Here is an 18,653-nt window from a genome sequence, read left to right on the forward strand (position 1 = left end):
CAAAATATAAGTCCAGGAAGCAGAAATGACCTCAAAAAACAGTTTTAACTTTTTTTTGTTTATTTTAAATAATATTTTAGTAAATGTAATTTAAACGTTGATACTAGATGTCCGTCGTAACAAAACCATCCATTAGGGCTGCGTAATTAATATCCTATTTCCTTTCTTTCCTTCACACACTTTAAGTAACTAAAATCCACATTATTCTTGATTATTTATCAAAAAATCGCATCATGTAAATCTTTTTATGAAGCACCAACAGTCTTGCCTACAATATTATTGAAATATTGAGGTATTTGTTAAAAACTATTATTTCACGTTTCAGCTCTAATATCCATAAATTCGCTTCAGAATAATATACAAAAAATACTTTTTTTTAATAAAAAAAAACAGTGCAAAAAGTAAATTTAACATCCTTTTAAGAAGACGATTTGACAAAATGTTAAATAAATTAAAAAGCAAACTTGTGACTGACATTGGAGACATTGCTGACTGTTTTTCCATGTGTTTTGTTTAATTGATCTGTTTTATTGTAGGATTTTGTATATAGTTTTATGTATGCTGGATTTTAATACATTTATAAGTTTGACCAGGTCTCTTTTGTGAAAAGAGATTTTTCCAGCCTTAAAGTCAATTTCAACCCCAACTCTTAACCGTATATGTTGAAGTTTGAACGTCACGTCGTGTTATTGGTTTCCCCTCCCGGTGCATTAATATCGTTCATTTATTCATGAGCAGACCCGTCAGCTGCCTGGCAGCTAGCGGCTCTGTGACCCCGCAGACACCCTGACGCTCATCCCTCCGTAAAGTAATGACTCCAGTCTCACGCCGAAAGCCGAACGACGGTGCCGTCGGGGAAGATCGTCGCCTCGCTGCCGTCGGGCTCCGAATACTTGACGGTCTGGTCCGGAAACAGGATCTCTCTCTTCCCCCCGGGGTGTCGCCTCTCTGTTACCGAAGGAGACGCGTTATGAGGGAAATACAACACTGGGAGGCCGTCGTCACTTAAAACTTTTTCCATTTTGGGAGATGTTCAGGTTTAATCTGATACGTTCCTCCGGCTGGTACCGATCAGACCAGCGTTGACTCTTGGTTTTACGAAGGGACGTTGACATTTACTTTTACATTACATGATGACATCTGTACATGGGACAACTTTCACCCGAGCAACGATGTTCATAATGAGATTTATATAATCTTTCCATAGTTATCAACAATACGTTGTTGTTTTTTTTTGTGGTTTTTTTGGCCACTTGGGGGCAGCAGAAACAAGTTGTGAACACTGACATCATCCTCTTCGTTGATATCGTGAACAAAACTTGGAACTAAATTAAAACATGTAATCAGAATGTATTCACATCGTGGCCAATTCGCTCTCAAAATATAACACTTTTTTGGTTGGTGCGATCTCCGTTTCCACGGCAACGCCTGGGGCGGGACTTATAACTGGAAAACAAATCAGTCACGTCGGTAGACTCTCATGTAACGCACGCAGCGTTTGCTGCTCCAGGAAGTAGCTCCGACCCTTAGCAACGACCCTAGTAACGGAGAGGATTTCTACGTGGTGGGGTTTCTAAAACTGAATAAACACACCGCATAGAAACACTAACCTGCTTCGCTAGCTCAGTCTCGTTGTAACTGAGATTTCTGCTGGAAAAAAACTAAGTTTTCCAGAGCTTCGCATAATACAAAAGTATAAATAATAAAAAATAATATATATGTAACCATTTCCAAATGTCACGACACGTTTTGAATCGAACAAAATATTCTGCTTCGATCCAAAGTTATTGAAGTTTAGACCTTCAAAAAACGGTTCGCGCTTCGGTCCAACGCGAATAGTTACGACGTTGCCATGGAGACGGCGGAGTGATACTTTGATTGTCTCGATTCGAGCGCGTTTCCAAACGTACAGTCGACCAATCAGATCGCTTCGTTGGAACCGCTCGTTTGTATAAATACTGATTGCAGTCACTTTAAAAAAAATGACGACTATATGATATGAAATGTATAATTATATAAAATCCGCTCGCTCACCGATCTGCTTGTTGGCGAAGTGAATGACCGTCAGACCGGTCGGGTAGGTGGTCTGCGTCGTCTGCGAAGCGGCGTAGTGATACACCTGTAACGCAAGATCAAAAAGAGAAAAAAAAAAACATTAAAATCACCGTTTGATAACGAAAACAATAAAAAAGGATGATCAAAGTCCTGCTGGGAATAACGTCCGTCAGCGCACCTCCTTCCCGTCCTCCTGAGTGAGTTTGATGTCTCCGTTGAGGAACGTGACTGTTTTTGTCCCGTTGTTCGGAGTCACCGGGTCGCAGCCGTCGGGTGAAAGCGGCTGCACCTCGAGATCAAAAACAAATCTTCGTGAGGTCGAGAGTTCATCTGCAGCACTTCAGGTCCGTCGATTACATTTTAATTATCGGGTATATTCTTATCAGTGTAGGTCTCAAAATCATTAACTACCCTCCAGCTACTAAAATATTTGTAAGTGCCGCAAACTTTTTCTTTTTTTTTTGCTGCGTTGAAACTATTTTACACATCAAACGGAAAGTGTGCTATTTTATTTCATTCATAGTTCATCAATGTAAAACTAAAACTACAAAAAAAAGAAGTGCAATTTGATTTGTTTATTTTATATAATAATTGTGCTGTCAGAGTCCCATATTTTTTTTTGATGGGTTTAAATGAAGTGCGTAATTTATGGTTATACATTCAAATGGTGTTTGATTAATAAATGTTCATTTTTATTTCATTCATGACACATCCAATTGCAATTTGATTTGTTTATTTTATATAATAATTGTGCTGTCAGTGTCCTGTATATATATATTTTTTATGAGATTAAATGAAGTGCGTAACTTATGGTTATACATTTAAATGGTGTTTGAATAACACATTTAGATTTGATTGAATTCATAACACATCCAATTGCAATTTTATTTGTTTATTTGCTGACCCATTGGCTCCGAATTCAGTTTAAGACTCGATTTATTGACACTTTAATGTCGTATTTTGTGAATTTCTTTTGGACCTATTTTACTTCGGAGGGTAAAATCAAGTTCGGGGCGGCGACGCGCCGCAACATATCGACTTTCACATCATGAACATGTAATGAGGTCACTCAGTGCTTTTGACACCATCTTTCGTCAGGCCCTCATGAATTATTGCCAGGAAGTGGGGAGGGAGGTGGAGGGGGCTTAAGAACCACTTAACGGCGTATCATAGATCATAGACTTGAATAATTTGACACCGACAAACGATTTACACGGCGGACACAAAGGTGACCTTTCTGCAAAAAGCAAACAAACACGGAGGAGTTGTAACGTGGAGGGAAAAAAAATAAAAATACAACACTTATGGAGTTAAAAGCGCAACGATAAGTATCCGAGCACCTTTTTCTCTCTAATAAAGGAAGTTAAACTCAGAGCCAGCAGAGGGCAGCGTGGCTTCGTTTATTTCCTGACGGAGAGCATTTTTAAACCCGAGAGAATCTCTGCGTAAAAGGCAAAAAAAAAGTCATCAGCATCCCGGAGACCGCAGAGGGAAATGTGTTTTTGCCAAAAGCTGAATGAGAGCAAATTGAATTCTCCACATAATGCACATTTTTTTTCTTATCGGATGAACGGGGTTTTGAAATATTGATTTTTTTTTTTTTTTTTTTTTTTTTTTTTAAGGGATTGCATTTCCAGTAATAAAAAAAACAGATTTAATTAGTTTATGAAACAGTGGATCTCGCGGAAGAACAACTCGTACAAACAGATGTGGTTCTTTATGTGGAAAATAAAAGCAATCTGTAAAAGCATTAATGGTATTTATTTTATTTTCCTGTACTTGAACTGTATTAGTTGTCCATGAGTCATATATTGACCCAAAAAAACACTGAATCTGCATGGATTTTAAATATGATAAAAAAATAAAAAAAATTCACCCCCCAAAAAATATAACTTAGAAAAGCTTCTTTCAAACTTCATATTCTTTTCGTCAGATTATTTTTGGGGGCATATTATTGTGTCAGTGTCACATGGAGGTTCATAATAATCATTCTTGAATTGAAAGATGTTTTTTAGAGCGTCATTTTATGTCTGACTGCAGCTGTAGCATTAATATTTCATGAATTTGGGTCCTTTACTTCTAACGCGGATAAACTCGTCATAAATAAACTCGCGGCAGGATTTGACGCTATGTGTGAAATTCTTCTTTTTTATTCAAATGTTTTTTTTTAAAGCTGAAACAGAGCAAGCAGCCTTATATGGACATCTTTTTTTGGGGGGAGAGGTGGGGGGGTTTCGTAATGCAGATGATAAAATCTCACGTACGTGCACCTCGTCGCGAACAAGTGGCTTTCATAAACAAACAAGTTATGACATGCTGTCCAGTCAGTGAGTTTCTATGAGCAAACCTGAGAGAAAATGAAAATGAAAATATTGTTGCATGAGGCCAAAAAGAAAAAACAAAACCTGAGTACATGGCTGAAACTGTAGAGGACACCTGTAAACATTAAATGTATAAGCAGAACTTACGCACTTTATTTAAACCCAATTTTAAAAAAATATAGGAGACTGAGAGCACATTTATTATACAAAATATATAAATAACATTGCGATTGATGTGTTTTACAGTGAACCTGTTTAACTAAGAATTAAATCAAATCAACACTTTCCGTTTGACATGAAAAATGTTTTTATACAGCAAAAAAAAAGTGAAGTTTTAAGACACTAATTAGCTCTTTCAAAACATTTAATTTCACATTTTTGTAGCTTTATAAGAGAATTGTTCGTTTTGGTTTCACGAAAAAAACAAAACGATAAAAGCTATATTACAGTATAGTATTAAAGTATATTTTACCTCCGTCAGCGCAGGCGTTGCTGCAGTGCCTCCGCCAGCCACCAGGCGGCACCGCGGCCTCGCCGACAGTTTCCTCCTCAGGTCGGCGTTTTCTCTCGTCAGCGCCTCCAGCTGGCGTCGAACTACCGACCAATCGGAGTCTCTCTCCTCCACCTGCCACCTGAGATCCTGCGTGTGCACACGTACGCACACCACACACACACGCGCACACACACACGCGCGCACGCACACGCACACACACACGGAAAACATGCAGCTCTCATACGTGACTCGTGTTGATCTGATCAGGTGGGAGTGTGTTTGTAAATGTTTGCACAGATTTAGGCCACAGTGGGCTTAACCTCTCTCCATCATCATCATCATCATCATCATCGTCATCGTCATCACACCCGATGAAACCAGAAAACAGGAAATACCTTCGAGCTAATGAAGGTTAAGAAGTGACGATGATCCCAAATAACCCAGCAGCTGATAAACTTCCCTCTCTGATGTTTCTGCCGTCGTCCCACTTAATATGCAGGATTTTGCAAGATTGAAAACACATGTTGAATTGATTGTTTTTTTTTGTTTTTATTTAAATGTTTTAGGGCGGGGTCATACAGCTGAATCAACACTTTTCTAAAACATAAAACATACGTATTCAATCTCGCTAAATCTTGCGCTCAAATCCAGATTTTGGTATTCTGAAGTCGATGCAGTTTTTTGGGGGTAAAACCGAACCGCGTGTTTAAAAAAAAAAAAAAAAAAAGCTTCTCTGCAAAATGTTTTTTGTTTTTTTTCTCCGTCAGAGTCTCGAAGAAGTTGCTTTTTTTTTTTTTTTTAAAGACTTTAACGCTTATAAAGACGCTTAATCGCGTCTCGTGATTGGAGCCGATCTGCACAGAAACCTGTTCTGGTTTTTGTTTTTCTGCTCGACTTCACATGAACCCGGCGGCCACGTTAAACCCTTCCTGTAAAAACCCAGCGACACCTGAGGCCTTCATTTGCTACAAAAACACAGTTCGCACGGTGGACACTGCCGGTATGTTAAATACTCTGCGTGTGTCAAAGAGCCGCCACGCCCCGCCGAGGTGCACTAATCGTCTCCAGCAGCGACTTGTCCTGGACGGCACAAACGCAAAGTCATCCAAAACCTCCAGCTCACGCGGCTGATACTCCGGCTTTCAAACAGAAACCCGGTTTGGTTTTCTGGGTACGACGATGAATAAATCGGCATTAGTCAGACGTTGGAGTTTCCCAACAGCGATGTATTGTCGTCCAAAAGAAAGGAGGTGAAAGGTCGGGTTTCACGCTTTCCTCGGACTCTCGATGCTTTTGTCGAATCGCTGAGGTGGAAAGTAATTCCTGAGGAGAGCTCGTTATCTAAGAAATTGCAGCACCGGCGCTTCCAGTTCTGCTGCATAACGTTGCTGCGGGAGGTGGGCGGCGTAGAAGGAAGGATTCAGACACGATAGTAGATTACTATAATTATTATTATTATTAACTCTGACACCAACAAGTTTCACAAGTCCACCTTTGATATGCCTGAAGAAACCAATCAAAATGACTGTATACAGCTCAGTGTGTGTGTGTGTGTGTGTGTGTGTGTGTGTGTGTGTGTGTGTGTGTTGTGAAACAGGCCCATGATGTCATGTGAAGCGGTTTGTTAAGCAACCAACTTCCTAATAGTCAAATCAACATATTCTGCAGCTTAAAGGAAGCGACAGGTGATCTTTTCATCACCGTGGATAAATCCAACCGAAACAACTGTGTTTCGCCGCAGATTTGAAAAAAATAATCCTTCGCTGTAAACCGTCGTGACGAAGGTGGGCTTTTAATTGAAGATGCAAAATTTAAAAAAAAGGTATTACATTTTTTTATTATTTTTTTTAAAAAGACCGACCTGGACTTGGCTGGATTCCAGTTTGTGCCGACTGCAGTGATTTCTCGTTGCTCTTTCGATATTATCCTCCGCGCAGCCACTCGTGAACTCATCCGCTCCTTCTCTGATACACAGACAACGAAACTTATGAAAGAGATATTGCAAAACAGTACAAATAGTCATGACACTTGAGAGTCGACAGCCACGGCCGTCGCAGGAAGCCGGAGGAAGGCGGTGACGAGACGAGCGGCTGGAAATCAGCGACGGAATCTTTCAAATGGAAAAACACGTGGACACGACAAAAAAAAAAAACTCCATGAACCGTGTGGTTATTTCCACTGTGTTATGTTCATTTCTCAACAAAGACTCAAGTTTGATGAATATATTTTGTACACGGAAATAAACTAATCCTCCTTTTTTATGGTTTCAATATCAGACAGGCGGACCACCAAACACACCAGAGCCCGACCGATACCGGATCTTTGAGGCCGATGTCGATATTAGGGAGTAAAAACATTATATAATGTATACAGAGTACATATAAACACACTGTTAATGCAATTATTCCTCAAATATGGTTATTAAATACTTTTGACAAAAGATCTGTACTGGACGTGGGATATTATACCGTTTATAGTCAACACTGATATCAGTCAACTGAAACAGGAAACTTTACTGGACTCGACTGAAAAAACACAACCAGAATCATCTCTTAGTTACTTCAAGCTTCTTTTTCTGCATTATGTTCTGCAGAGAGAGTTTTGATATTGTTGTATATTGGCCAACATATATAAATATATATAAAAACCTTCTTTAAAAAAAAAAAAAAAAAAACGTTCTAAAACACAATGAAGTACCAAAGTTATTACGATTCATTGAGGCAACGGGAACGATGTCTGAACCAGATTTAGAAAAGTAAATCCATCCCGTGTTTGCCGATGACATTTAACTTAAAGCATGAAATATTAAACAATAAAAAGTTGTTGCCGGGGGAAAAATCCAAGGACCGCCGGATTCCTTATGATTCATCCCGCAAAGCATCATGAACGATCTGAATTTCACGGCGATCCGTCACGTAGTTGCTGAGATATTTCAGTCTGACAGAGTTCAGTCAAGATTTTACCGACTAAAACGGGTACAAGATAAAAACAAATGTTTAAAAAGAAAACCTCCATTCGTTGCTCCGAACATGAGGTTGTAAAACTTTGCAGGTGTTTTGACATTTATGCTGACGGGAGATAAAGCAGGGCTGGTGTTTTTTTAGTGGGTCAGATTTGCTGTTTGCGTGCAGTCTGGAGGAGGGAAAGAAAAGATAGTAAAACGGGAAACTTACAACGTGGGCACCACGCTGCGCTGATAAAAAAAAGCAACAACACGATACCGACTTCCTCTCCGGCCGCTGCAGAACTGCTAACGCGACAGATTGTCGATCGGTCGATAAGATGAACGAAATAGGACGGCAGCGAAGTGTACCTGTGAAATCCCCGTACAGCTCGCATCTCGTCCAGATCTTCGCTTTTCTTTTCTGCTTTCAGAGATCGAATCTTCGAGAGTTTCCCTGTAAAGTAAAAAAAATTAAAAAAAAAAAAATTGTTTTTTTAATTTAAAAAATACTCACGTATGAGATCACGTCCTCTTTTAATTGAATTGATGGGAGACATAATTGTATTCACATACGGGACGACAATAAAGTGAGTGTCTTTGGTTGTTTGTTTTGAATATTTCAACATTTCACTTTTTTTTCTTAAAATTCAGGGTCCATTTTTGCACTGACGGGAAGAAAGGTTCCAGCTGAACCTGAATCTGCATCCGTTAGGGCATCTGACTGCTGTTTGAAATTTAGAAAAATGTAAGAATTGTAAATCTCTGCTTTGATTTTAAAAAAAAAATTTAAATAAAAAAAAGCAGGATTTTGTGACATCACAAAAACACGATGTGGAAACTCAAAACCTGCAGCGCACATCTACTAAGAACTGACTTTTAAGTAAAAGTGGGGGACAGCGGTTACACTTTTGAAAAGAATTATACTTAAATTGTCTTAGATTGTGCATTTTTAACGGAGGAGTAAATGTTAAGTGACGATTCTTTTTTGGTTTTTGTTTAACGGACACATTATCTTTCAAAGAAGAGGATTTAAAATGTCCTTCGAGAGGTAAAACTACAGGATAAAAGTCAGAAATCCAGCGTCGTAGTGTTTTCACAACAGGAAACACTGCTTTTATTAAACTGTGTCTTTTTTTGAAATCACTAATTGAATGGACAACTGTTGAATTAGAAGTACTGAATCCTGAGAGACTGAAAACTCCAAAAATCTCTGATTCGATCAAACGAGAATGTTTAAATGTAGCGTCGGAGCTACTTTTATCATCTGTGATGGAGCTGACGGAGGAGGACCGTTGCTCCTCCGGGACCTCAGCTTCACCTTTGACCCCGTCCGAGCCCGTGCCGTTTCCCGAGACTCTCACCGTGAGGCCGCTCGCCGCCCTGAAGCTAACGACGACCCCCCCCGGTCGGCGGGGGCCCGGGTCCAGACGTGGACGTCCTCTGAGGCGGAACCGGCCGAGCTCGCGGTCGTCTCTCCACCAGCCTCGAACTGACCTTTCACCCCGTCGACGCGTTCCCTCCTCTCCCCTCCGACGGACTCGCTCTCCGTCTCCCCGGGCCCGTCTTCGACCCCGTCGTCGACCCCGTCTTCGCCTCCTCGTGCTCGGCCGACCGGCTCTTCTCTGTCGGCGAGGTCATCCGTTCGGACTCGCGAGGGAGGACGAGCGCCAGTTCGTGGCGGGGGAGGAGCGGCGAGTTCGGTTTGTTCTTGGCGGCGGACCTGGGAAAAGTCCCGAGCCCGACCCCCGACCTCCGTCTGGGTCCGAAGCCTTTGAGGAACGCGGAAATCGGAGCAGCGGGAGTCTTGTGGAATCTCAAACTCTTGGCCGCGCTCGGGCCGACGGGTCGGAGGCCGGTCGGCGGCCCCGAAAATGTTTCCGTCCGTCCTGGAAATGCCAGACATTTTTTACAAAGTTGTAAAATATCAGCGTTAATAAAGCAAAGTGGTGGAACATAAATTCATTTACTTTAGAGGCAAATACTGTCTGACAGCTTCACTTACCCTTTAATGTACGATTGATTCACACCCTTCATTGTCCACGCATTCTCTAAATTTGGTGACTTTTAACTTGAAATTTGCAGATAAAGCGAAGGATTAAATGTTCCTTCATGTGCTGAGAAGTTTTATCCGACTTCTTCATCTAAATAAACTGTTTTTAAAATTCCCGGAAAACAAAATTCGGAGCTTCGTACGAGGTTCTCGCAGGACGGAGACGCCACAAGGACCTTATAGAATATTTTGGATTACTGTAGATTAAACCGACATTATGTAAAGGAGTTAAAATCAACACAAAAACACACCTCAGTTCTTATTTCTTATCGTGTACTTTTACTTTTCATACTTCTTGCACATACTCTCATGTCTGACACGTTGAGGATTGAGTGGTATTTGTACTTTTACTTCGGTAAAGGACCTGGATACTTCTTAAAGCACGGACTAAACAGGTTCAAGGACAGTAGAGGGGCACACGGTGAGGTGAACTCTGGAGGGCAGCAGTGCGAGTACCTGTTTTCAGGGTCAGCTGACAGGAAGTCAGAACCGGGCGGGTCCAGGTCTCCTCCTCGGTGTCCGGTCGCTGCCTTTGATGCATCTAAACGGGAACGTTAAAAAAAACTGGTAAAGTTACAGAGAAAACGAATGAGGAACGGGTGATGACACGTTATTAGAGGACAAACTGACACATTTTAATGAATCATTACGTGATTAATAGAATAAAAGAAGAAACTTTCTTCAGACGTCATTCGTGATTGATTCTGAAGGAGCTGCTGGTAACTCACGAGCGTCCACTACTGACGACTGAGTCATCGTTTACAGGATGACGAGGTAAAAAAAACCCGGCAAATAATGAATAATCATGACGTAATGGAGGACTTTTCGCAGATACTTATGAAGTAATCGTTTCTAAGTGCTGAATCTGTTTTGTAGTAACTCATCATTTACCACAAAAAGACTTTTGGTGTCGTTAATTCTCAAGTTATTCCACGAAGGAGCTTAATTCATTAACTCCAAACAAGAAAAATGTACAAATGACTTCCTACTTAGTTTTAAATGTTTACTTGGAAAACATGTCATTAGTGAAGGTAAAACTAAGGTAAATACAAAGAATTATTACATCTACATTTTAGGCAGTGAAACACAAAATCTTAGCAAAATTAAGAAAATACAGAAACAGGACAGTTATATTTTGGATAACTGGCTCGTAGAGGACATGCAATCATAAGCCACGGAGCAAAATCATTATCGGCCAACGTCCATCGGTGTGGATGTATATGAAGACACGGAAACCAAGCGTGTCACATTCTGCTTTGTTGTCATCTGTAAATATAAATTCCCCCCCCCCATAAAACTGCTCTCATTTTTTTGGTTTTTTTTTGTTTAATGCAATCAGAGCAGCGGGACAAAACTTTTAACATCCGAGCAGCGAGATCAGAAAACGTGCGTGAATGTGCCGGTTTCTGAAAACGGTGGAAGAAGAGATCCACGGCGGGCCGCCGGCCGGGAGCCCGGCAGCAACGTGACCCGGACAGGTGCCAAACTTTGTTTTGTAAGTCGAACCGAGACGTGGTTCGCTTCGTCTGGTTGCTCGTCACCGTTTATCTCGTTGCGGTCGTGTTTTGACTTGAACTGAGAGCTCCTCAGAAAACATCTGGATCAAAACGTTTGTTTTAATGGTTTTTTTTTTATATTTCTTAAGAACAACAACAGTCCTCTTATATGAGTGTTTCTGATTGATGGGACTATTTATGTAAATGCATGTTACGGAGAGCAGCAGCAAGGATACGATTCTGAAACATTTAAATTGAAATGTTACGACTATAACTTCTGTTCCCTGAAAGGAGAAGGAACGGGGTTCACCGCTTATTGTATGATATGTTATATGATGCCATATGATATCTCGGCCCCGGTGTGAATCGACTGAAAAGGAACTGAATATTTTTAGTACAAATTGGTAACGTATTACAGTAACTAGTGAAGCTATAAAGGTAGTTTTGGGTCTTTTTTTTTATTAAAGTTATAAAAGACAGTTTTGAGTGCAAATTTCTCACAATCAAAAATCAAGTTTGTGAGTAAAAACATTTGTTCTGAGAATAAGATATTGTTGAAATTGCAAGCAAATTCTCCCTCTGTTATGTGGTGGGTGTTTTTCCAGGACCCAAATGCAAGCTCACAGACTCGAGGTTTCAAGTTCCAAAAATACAGTCTTTATTGTCCAAAAAACAAACAAAAACTACAAACCAAAAGGTGGCACCAAGCGTGTCCACTTACGTCCAGTCGGGAGGGCAACTCGACCGACAGCTCCAGGGGGACACGGGTAACAGGGCAGCCGGCAGACCAGCGGAAGGGACGGCGTCAACAATCTTCCAAGCCGGGAGGGCAACTCCACCGACTGGTGACTTTGACCGGGATATCCGCAGGAGACACAGAGGCCGGAGGAACGGGAACAGGTACAGGACTGACGGAGAGCTGACGGGGAGCAGACGGAAGACGGACGGGTGGCTAAACAAAAATGCACCAACAACCAGTGTTGTGCAGGGGCAGGTTACATATAGTCCGGGGAGGTGATCAGGGAGATGCAGCACACCGGCAGGTGGTGATCAGGGGTGAGTGGCTGCATCTGTTGGGACCGGTGAGGGGCGTGGCCACGGGAGGTGAGGGGCGTGGCCACAGACAAGCAGACAGGGGACACGGGAGGAGAGGTGATCGGGGGCAAAATGGAGGAAAAAACTGAACTCCTGACACCCTCACAGTTTTATCGGTTTTAGTCACAGACTTACGAAACCAGCTTTATTTTTTTCATCGTGTCACAAAAAGGTGTGATTGTGAATCAGAAGTGTGAAACATCTGGGTGCGAGTCAAAAACAGAAAGTGTTTATTTATTTTTTTTAGATCTGAAAAAGGGAAGTCAAATTCAAGTCTGCGACCGAAACCAACAAAGTTGTGAGGGAGAATTGTTTTTTTTTGCAATCCAAATAATTTTTCACTCGGTTTCACCTTTTATCTTTTACGTTGCATTAAAAACACACAAAGCGACTAAAAAAAAAAAAAGTCTACAGGTTTGACATAGTGAAAGAGATCAGATGTTATCGTCCAGGTTTAAGTTAACTACTTTAATGACTTCCCTGCTGGTCCACTGCACAGCTGACTGAGTAACCCAATATACAATCACAGCATTGTCCGTGGAGGAAGTACCGGACTGGGATGAGGGGTCACAGATCATATTTTTACAAAATCCGATGAGCGTCCGATAATGTCAACAAGAAGAGAAAGTCTGCGGTCTGAACCCCAGGAATCAGATTAAAGGTAGATTGTGTCTTTTTTTTTTTTTTAATTGCGAAGCCGTCCTCTGAGGAGGTCGCGTCCTTGAGGAGGGAGTCTGGATCTTTTAAGAGTTGTCCGGACTTGTTGCCTGGCACGCCAGAAGCCCGAGAGCGCGGTCCCCAGCTAACCTTCCCCTCCATCACTCATAGAAATCCTCCTCCCCTCGGGATGCTACATTCCACGCTTGCTTTTCCTTACATAGTAGAAAACATCGTGTAAATCTATCGCCGATTCCCATGGATGCTCAGCTTCTTCTTCTTTTTTTTCTCGGCAGCATTTTTTGAACCCCTGCGGATTTGTTTTTTGTTGTTTTTTTTAAAGTTACACTGAGCTCATGAATCTCGGGTGCTGAGACACTTGAAAAGTTGACATTCATGAGAAAGGCCTTTTTTTTTTTCTTTTTTTCTGCGTCGCACAGTAGCTCGGTGGGATTTACCCAACGCTCTCCGAATAGCTAAACTCTCACGGAAATAGCAGGACGCTTTCCTGGGAAAGGTGAAACGTTCCCGCAGTGTTTTTTTTTTTTCTCATTTAGACGGCTGCCTGTCAAAAGCCCAAATCAGCTTCGCGCTATCGGCGTCTGCACGTCCTCGCTTGGCTCACGCAGTCGTACGGGGGCTCGTCAGGGCTTCGCGCGGTCCACATTCAGCCTGCTTCAGAAAATCGACGCCTTCTTGGTGCTCGTTTCAATTTTTACAACCCCGTCTTCGTTTCCTTCTCAACAAAACATTTTTTTTTTTTTTTAATATTTCAAAAGTGTGTTGTTTTTGTTTCATCAGGGTCCTCGTGAGACTCATTGGTGCAACTGGTGGAAAAGCAGCCGGTGACTCACCTCCTCAGGCATAAAAAAATAAAAAAAAATAAAAAAGGGAGGAGCCGCAAAACACAAGGCTGGGCAGCAGCAACTCAAAGAGGACGTCTTCCATTCGCTCCCCCACACTGAGAGATTACTTCCAGACCTGGTGCTCTTTGACTCTCAGTGAACAGCACGTTAAAAAAACAAAATTTAAAAAAAAAGGAAAGGAAACCTCAACCGGGGTTTGGAAATCAGAAACGCACACGCAAAAGGACAGAAAGAAGAAGTTAAAGAGGATCTCCTTTTTGTTTGTCTTTTCAACTTAAAGACACTAAAGGAACTTGCTGGGCAGGATTTTTTTTTTCTGGTGTTTGCGGGGTGAGACCTGCTCTTTGAAGTGATTTCCTCGTCGGATACGAGAAAAAAAGAAAAAAAAAACACTTCTCTCGCCTACACACGGCGGTGCTTTTTGTTTTTTTCACCTCTTTGGCAAGCTCGTAAAACGATATCTGCTCATTCACTCGGCCAGCGTGCGTCTGACTGACTTTTCAAATGGCACACAACGACACGATGCTTCAGGACATCGAGGACTGCGAGGCCACGAACAAGACCCTCTACAAGTTCTACGCGGCCGTCATGATCGTGATCGTCATCCTGGCTCTGCCGCTGAACGCCTCGGTCCTCCACCTCTTCATCTTCAAGCTCAAGTTCTGGAAGTCCAACAGCAACAACGTCTTCCTCTTCAACCTGGTGCTGGCCGACATCCTGCTGCTCTTCTGCCTGCCCATAAAGGCGTACAACTTCATCCTCGGGGAGCGGCGCAGCGGCAACGACGCCGTGTGCAAGGCCATGCTCTTCATGCTGTTCCTGAACCGCGGCGCCAGCATCGCCTTCCTCACCGTCACCTCCATCGACCGCTACTTCAACGTGGTGCACCCGGGGCGCAAGAACCTGCTGCGGGCGCTCAAGAAGTCGCCCCAGATCTCCATCCTCATCTGGCTGCTGCTGCTGCCGCTCACCATCCCCACCATGCTCAAGAACTTCGACTGCTGCAACAGCCACGTCAAGGACGACAAGGACGCCAAGGACGCCAAAGAGGCCACCCTGATCAAGGTGAGGGTTCGGGGTGGGGGTGGGGGTGGGGTGGGGGAACCGAGCGACGCGATCGATAGCACTTCTGCTTTTACCTGAGGTTGCGCGTGTGTGTGTGTGTGTGTGTGTGTGTGTGTGTGTGTGTGTTTGTGTGTGTTTGTAACCATGCGGCAACACCGGTGGCTGCTGAGCAAGCAACTCTTTATTTTATTTTTTTTATTGTCATGACAATCGGTCTCGTTCGCGCAACGCGCCGAGTCGCTCGGACAAACGTGCGGACAAGAAGAAAGTGAAGTGTGATCGTGAATGAGGAATGTGGCCCGGAGGAGGGGAAGGAGGGACGGGGGGGGAGGTTATCTCGTCCCAACGGCTCCACTTAACAGACGGTTTCCAAAGTTAGATGGATGTCTTTTTCTTGTGTTTTGTTTTTATCGCTGACTTTGGGATTCGTCTCGCGTGCTTTTTTTTTTTTTTTTTTTTTTTTTTTTAAGGCTCATTTAGGGGACGGAAGTTTTTTTTGGTTTTTTTGGTTACCTACTCGGCATGCTCGCACTATAAATAAATATAAAGACATCGATAGCGTCGGACAAAAAAAAAAATAAAAGGAGGAGGAAATGCCGCTCGCAGTAAGATTTAAAGCACGATAGGGTCGTCTCGATACGACACAGCGTGTCTATCGCTTCTTTAAATCACAACACATCAGAGTGGATTATTCTCATATTTCATGGCTGCTTACTAAACAGAGGTTGAGTTTAAAATATTGTTTGCGGTTGCCGGTAGTTTAACGGTGAAGTGACTTTATTTATTTGTTTTAACATATTTTGGTTTTTGCTTGATTTATTTTAACAGTTCTAATTTAGAGATTTGAGATTCTATATGAATAAAACATGTGAAATAAAATGCAACATAATAATGGCAGTGAATCCAGTCAAATGATTCAAACAAATTCAACAAAAAAAAATAATAAATGCCAGACTGTAAATAAGGAAGCTAAAACAAACAAAATGCTGCTTGAGCATAAATCCAAAAATGTCTTTATAAAATGACAGAATTGTTTTTCTGCAGGATGAGGGCCTGAACTTTTAACACTTGAAACACTTTTTGCTGCTATAATTTCTGCAATTTCACCAGCAGGACTTTTACTTGTAATAGAATACTTTTATTTTGTTCTATTGGTCCTTTTTATTTAAGTACAGGCTCCAGAGTGCTTCGTGTATCGTTGCCTTGCCGAATAATTTAGAAAAAAAAAAAAAAAAAAAAAAAGCTAAACTGTCCTAAAACAGATTTAGTTTTCGGGAACATTTAGGCCAAACAACCAAGAATAACTGGATACTTGAGCTGATGTCTTCTCTGATTTATTCTCAGGATGTGGTGGACAGCTTGAGAGAGGTGGTCTTCTTCACCCAGATCGTCATCCCCTTCATCATCCTCGTCTACTGCACGGTGCGCATCGTCAACCGGCTCCGGAAGAAGACGGTCGGCGACAGGACCAAGCTGAAGAGGGCGGTCTTCCTGGTGACCACCGTCATGGTGGTCTTCTCCGTCTGCTTCCTCCCCTGCGCCATAGCCCGCATGGTTCTGCTGATCGTGCGGGTCCACGCGGGCGAACACCTCCAGGACAAAGCGGCGGTGGCCTTCGACGGCCTCATGGTCCTCTCCTACATGGACTGCCTGCTGGACCCGCTGGTCTACTGCTTCTGCAGCACCAAGTTCAAAGGCCTCTACCTCGCCAATTACTTCCCGTTCTTGGCGAGAGGCGCTCCGGTGGTGTTGGAGAGCTCGTCGGGACCCGCGCATCCCCCGACTCGCAGCGACGTCATTTGAAGGTCGCGTGAACACGGAGGGGGGAGTTGGAGGGGGGAACGGAGAAGCTGCTGCGCGGAGAGAGTTTTCCTCTCGGGATGCTACCTGACACTGACTAAAGCACGGACTTCACGGAAAAGGTGAAGCGCGCGATGAAGACGAGGCTGTTATTTAACGTCCTGTTTTTCCTTTGAATTCTTGAAATATACAGAACTACAAAATATACATGCAGGAGGAGCTGTGACGGTTTTTCCAAACAGTGACACGTGTACAGTGCATAGCATTGTTTTTGGTTATTTCTTTTCAGCGAAAATAAAACTGTGAAACGAGTAGATACCGTCTTGTGTTTTTTTGCCTGCATCCACTCACTAATGTTATGACCAAAGACTGAATACAAAAGTGCTCGTAGCTTCCGGCTCTGAAAAATGGCTCCGATGCAGAAGCGTCTTAAGCTGCAATACCACCGAGCGCCACTAGAGGTCGGCTCCAAAGGCTCCTACTCAACTTCTCATGAAATTCTCCGTCAATAAAATTTCGGAAAATAATCCCGTCTTTAATTAGGAAATAAGCTTCGAAAAGCCGGGGTTTGAAGGGGGGGGGACGGGGGGTGGGGGTGGGGGGGGCGTGTCTGTTTGATTGGTAGGTTACAGCTACCGGTGGGCGGGACGTGGTATCGTCAGGGTTTCCGATGAGATCGAGTCCAAATATGGTCACTTCCTGCTCCAAACCACTCCGAACTAGCAAAGGTGGCGCCGGCCAACTTCAAAATTGCCGCCTGGTTACGAGACAAGTTTCATGGTTCGAGTTTTAAAAACCTTTAATGGATCTCCTCTTTTTTTTTTGGCGCTCACCTGCTCGGCACGTGTTAGAGGAAGCCTAAAAGCAGGCGTACGTTTCTTGTTGCCACATTTAAAATAAAAAATGTTTATCTCCGAAGCGTATCGCGCGTTCGCCGAGCCCCGTCGCCGTACCGCACAGGTGGCCCGAACGAGGCCGAACGGGGACTGGATGCCTTCCAGCTTAAAGTATGCACATCTGTTTTTCTCTCTCGAACTTGGACGGCGATCTGACAAGTCAAATTCCTTTTCAACAACTAGGAATCTCATCTGTCCTGTCGAATCGGAGCGATCCCTCTCGGCCTTCGTCTGAGCCGCGTCAGTCGAGTGAGCGTCCGTCCGTCGTGGTTTAGTGCCGTCAAATTAAGGAAGGCTGAGAAAACACAAACCCCCCCCCGTCACCTGAAAATGCTCTCGTCCCAACACGTTGTGTTGAAGCCCCTTCCAGAAGCAGGATTCTCAAAGCGTGGATTCCTCAGTTGGCGGCATCATGTGGGTTTGTAACTGATTCCAAAATACACAAAATAAAATGAGGCCGCTGTCAAGCTCCCTCGTTAAAAAATACTTCTTCCTGAAGAAAGCTGGTCATTAATGTTGCCGGAATATTAAACTGTTTATACTGTGTGTGTGTGTGTGTATTTGTATATATATATATATATATATACAAAGAGTCGGGTGTGATTATAGTGAGTTTGCTCCGTAGAGGGTAATTTCCTGTGAACTCATCCCGAATAAAGTCGTTGGGAATCCCTTTAAAATCCTAGTTTGACCGAATTAATCCAGGTCACAACATGTCCAGGAGGAAAAATGTCCCTGAAAGTTTCCTGCAGTATAAATCATGACTCACGCTTTTGCCCGGACTTCACTCCCCGTCGGGCCTGCGTTCAGTCACCTCGAACGACCTCGCCCGCCTCCATGATACCATTCAACATGTGATTAAAGCGCCGGTGTCTGTTGCTCACTGTCTGGCTATAAATAGACATCGAACTCGTT

At 42.9% G+C, this 18,653-nt stretch overlaps 2 protein-coding genes across 2 annotated transcripts in view; one reads left to right on the forward strand and one right to left on the reverse strand.

Annotated features, from left to right (window-relative positions):
- The window catches only part of LOC138212091 (uncharacterized), a 37,414-nt gene that overhangs the window by 516 nt on the left and 18,245 nt on the right, over positions 1-18,653 (reverse strand). The window contains exons 4-11 of the mRNA XM_069172335.1: positions 10,320-10,404; positions 9,308-9,699; positions 8,183-8,267; positions 6,731-6,833; positions 4,849-5,016; positions 2,234-2,344; positions 2,035-2,119; positions 828-948 (exon numbers count right to left, since the gene is read on the reverse strand). Of these exons, the coding sequence (XP_069028436.1) occupies positions 828-948; positions 2,035-2,119; positions 2,234-2,344; positions 4,849-5,016; positions 6,731-6,833; positions 8,183-8,267; positions 9,308-9,699; positions 10,320-10,404 (1,150 nt within the window). The remainder of the gene's footprint in view (positions 1-827; positions 949-2,034; positions 2,120-2,233; positions 2,345-4,848; positions 5,017-6,730; positions 6,834-8,182; positions 8,268-9,307; positions 9,700-10,319; positions 10,405-18,653) is intronic.
- On the forward strand, positions 13,737-17,156 carry gpr31 (G protein-coupled receptor 31). The gene is made up of 2 exons (XM_069172336.1): positions 13,737-15,042; positions 16,387-17,156. Exons 1-2 carry the CDS (start codon positions 14,482-14,484, stop codon positions 16,843-16,845), a joined length of 1,020 nt encoding a protein of 339 aa, XP_069028437.1. The 5' UTR covers positions 13,737-14,481; the 3' UTR covers positions 16,846-17,156.

This window comes from Embiotoca jacksoni, unplaced genomic scaffold (assembly GCF_022577435.1).
Source record: "Embiotoca jacksoni isolate LCO1_2020_lvr unplaced genomic scaffold, fEmbJac1.0.p SCAF_52, whole genome shotgun sequence".
Lineage (NCBI taxonomy): Eukaryota > Metazoa > Chordata > Actinopteri > Embiotocidae > Embiotoca > Embiotoca jacksoni.

Coding starts and splice junctions, on each gene's coding strand:
- gpr31 (XM_069172336.1), top strand. CDS start 14,482: ATGGCACACAACGACACGATGCTTCAGGACATCGAGGACTGCGAGGCC. Junction 15,043..16,386: donor AAGAGGCCACCCTGATCAAG/GTGAGGGTTCGG, acceptor ATTTATTCTCAG/GATGTGGTGGACAGCTTGAG.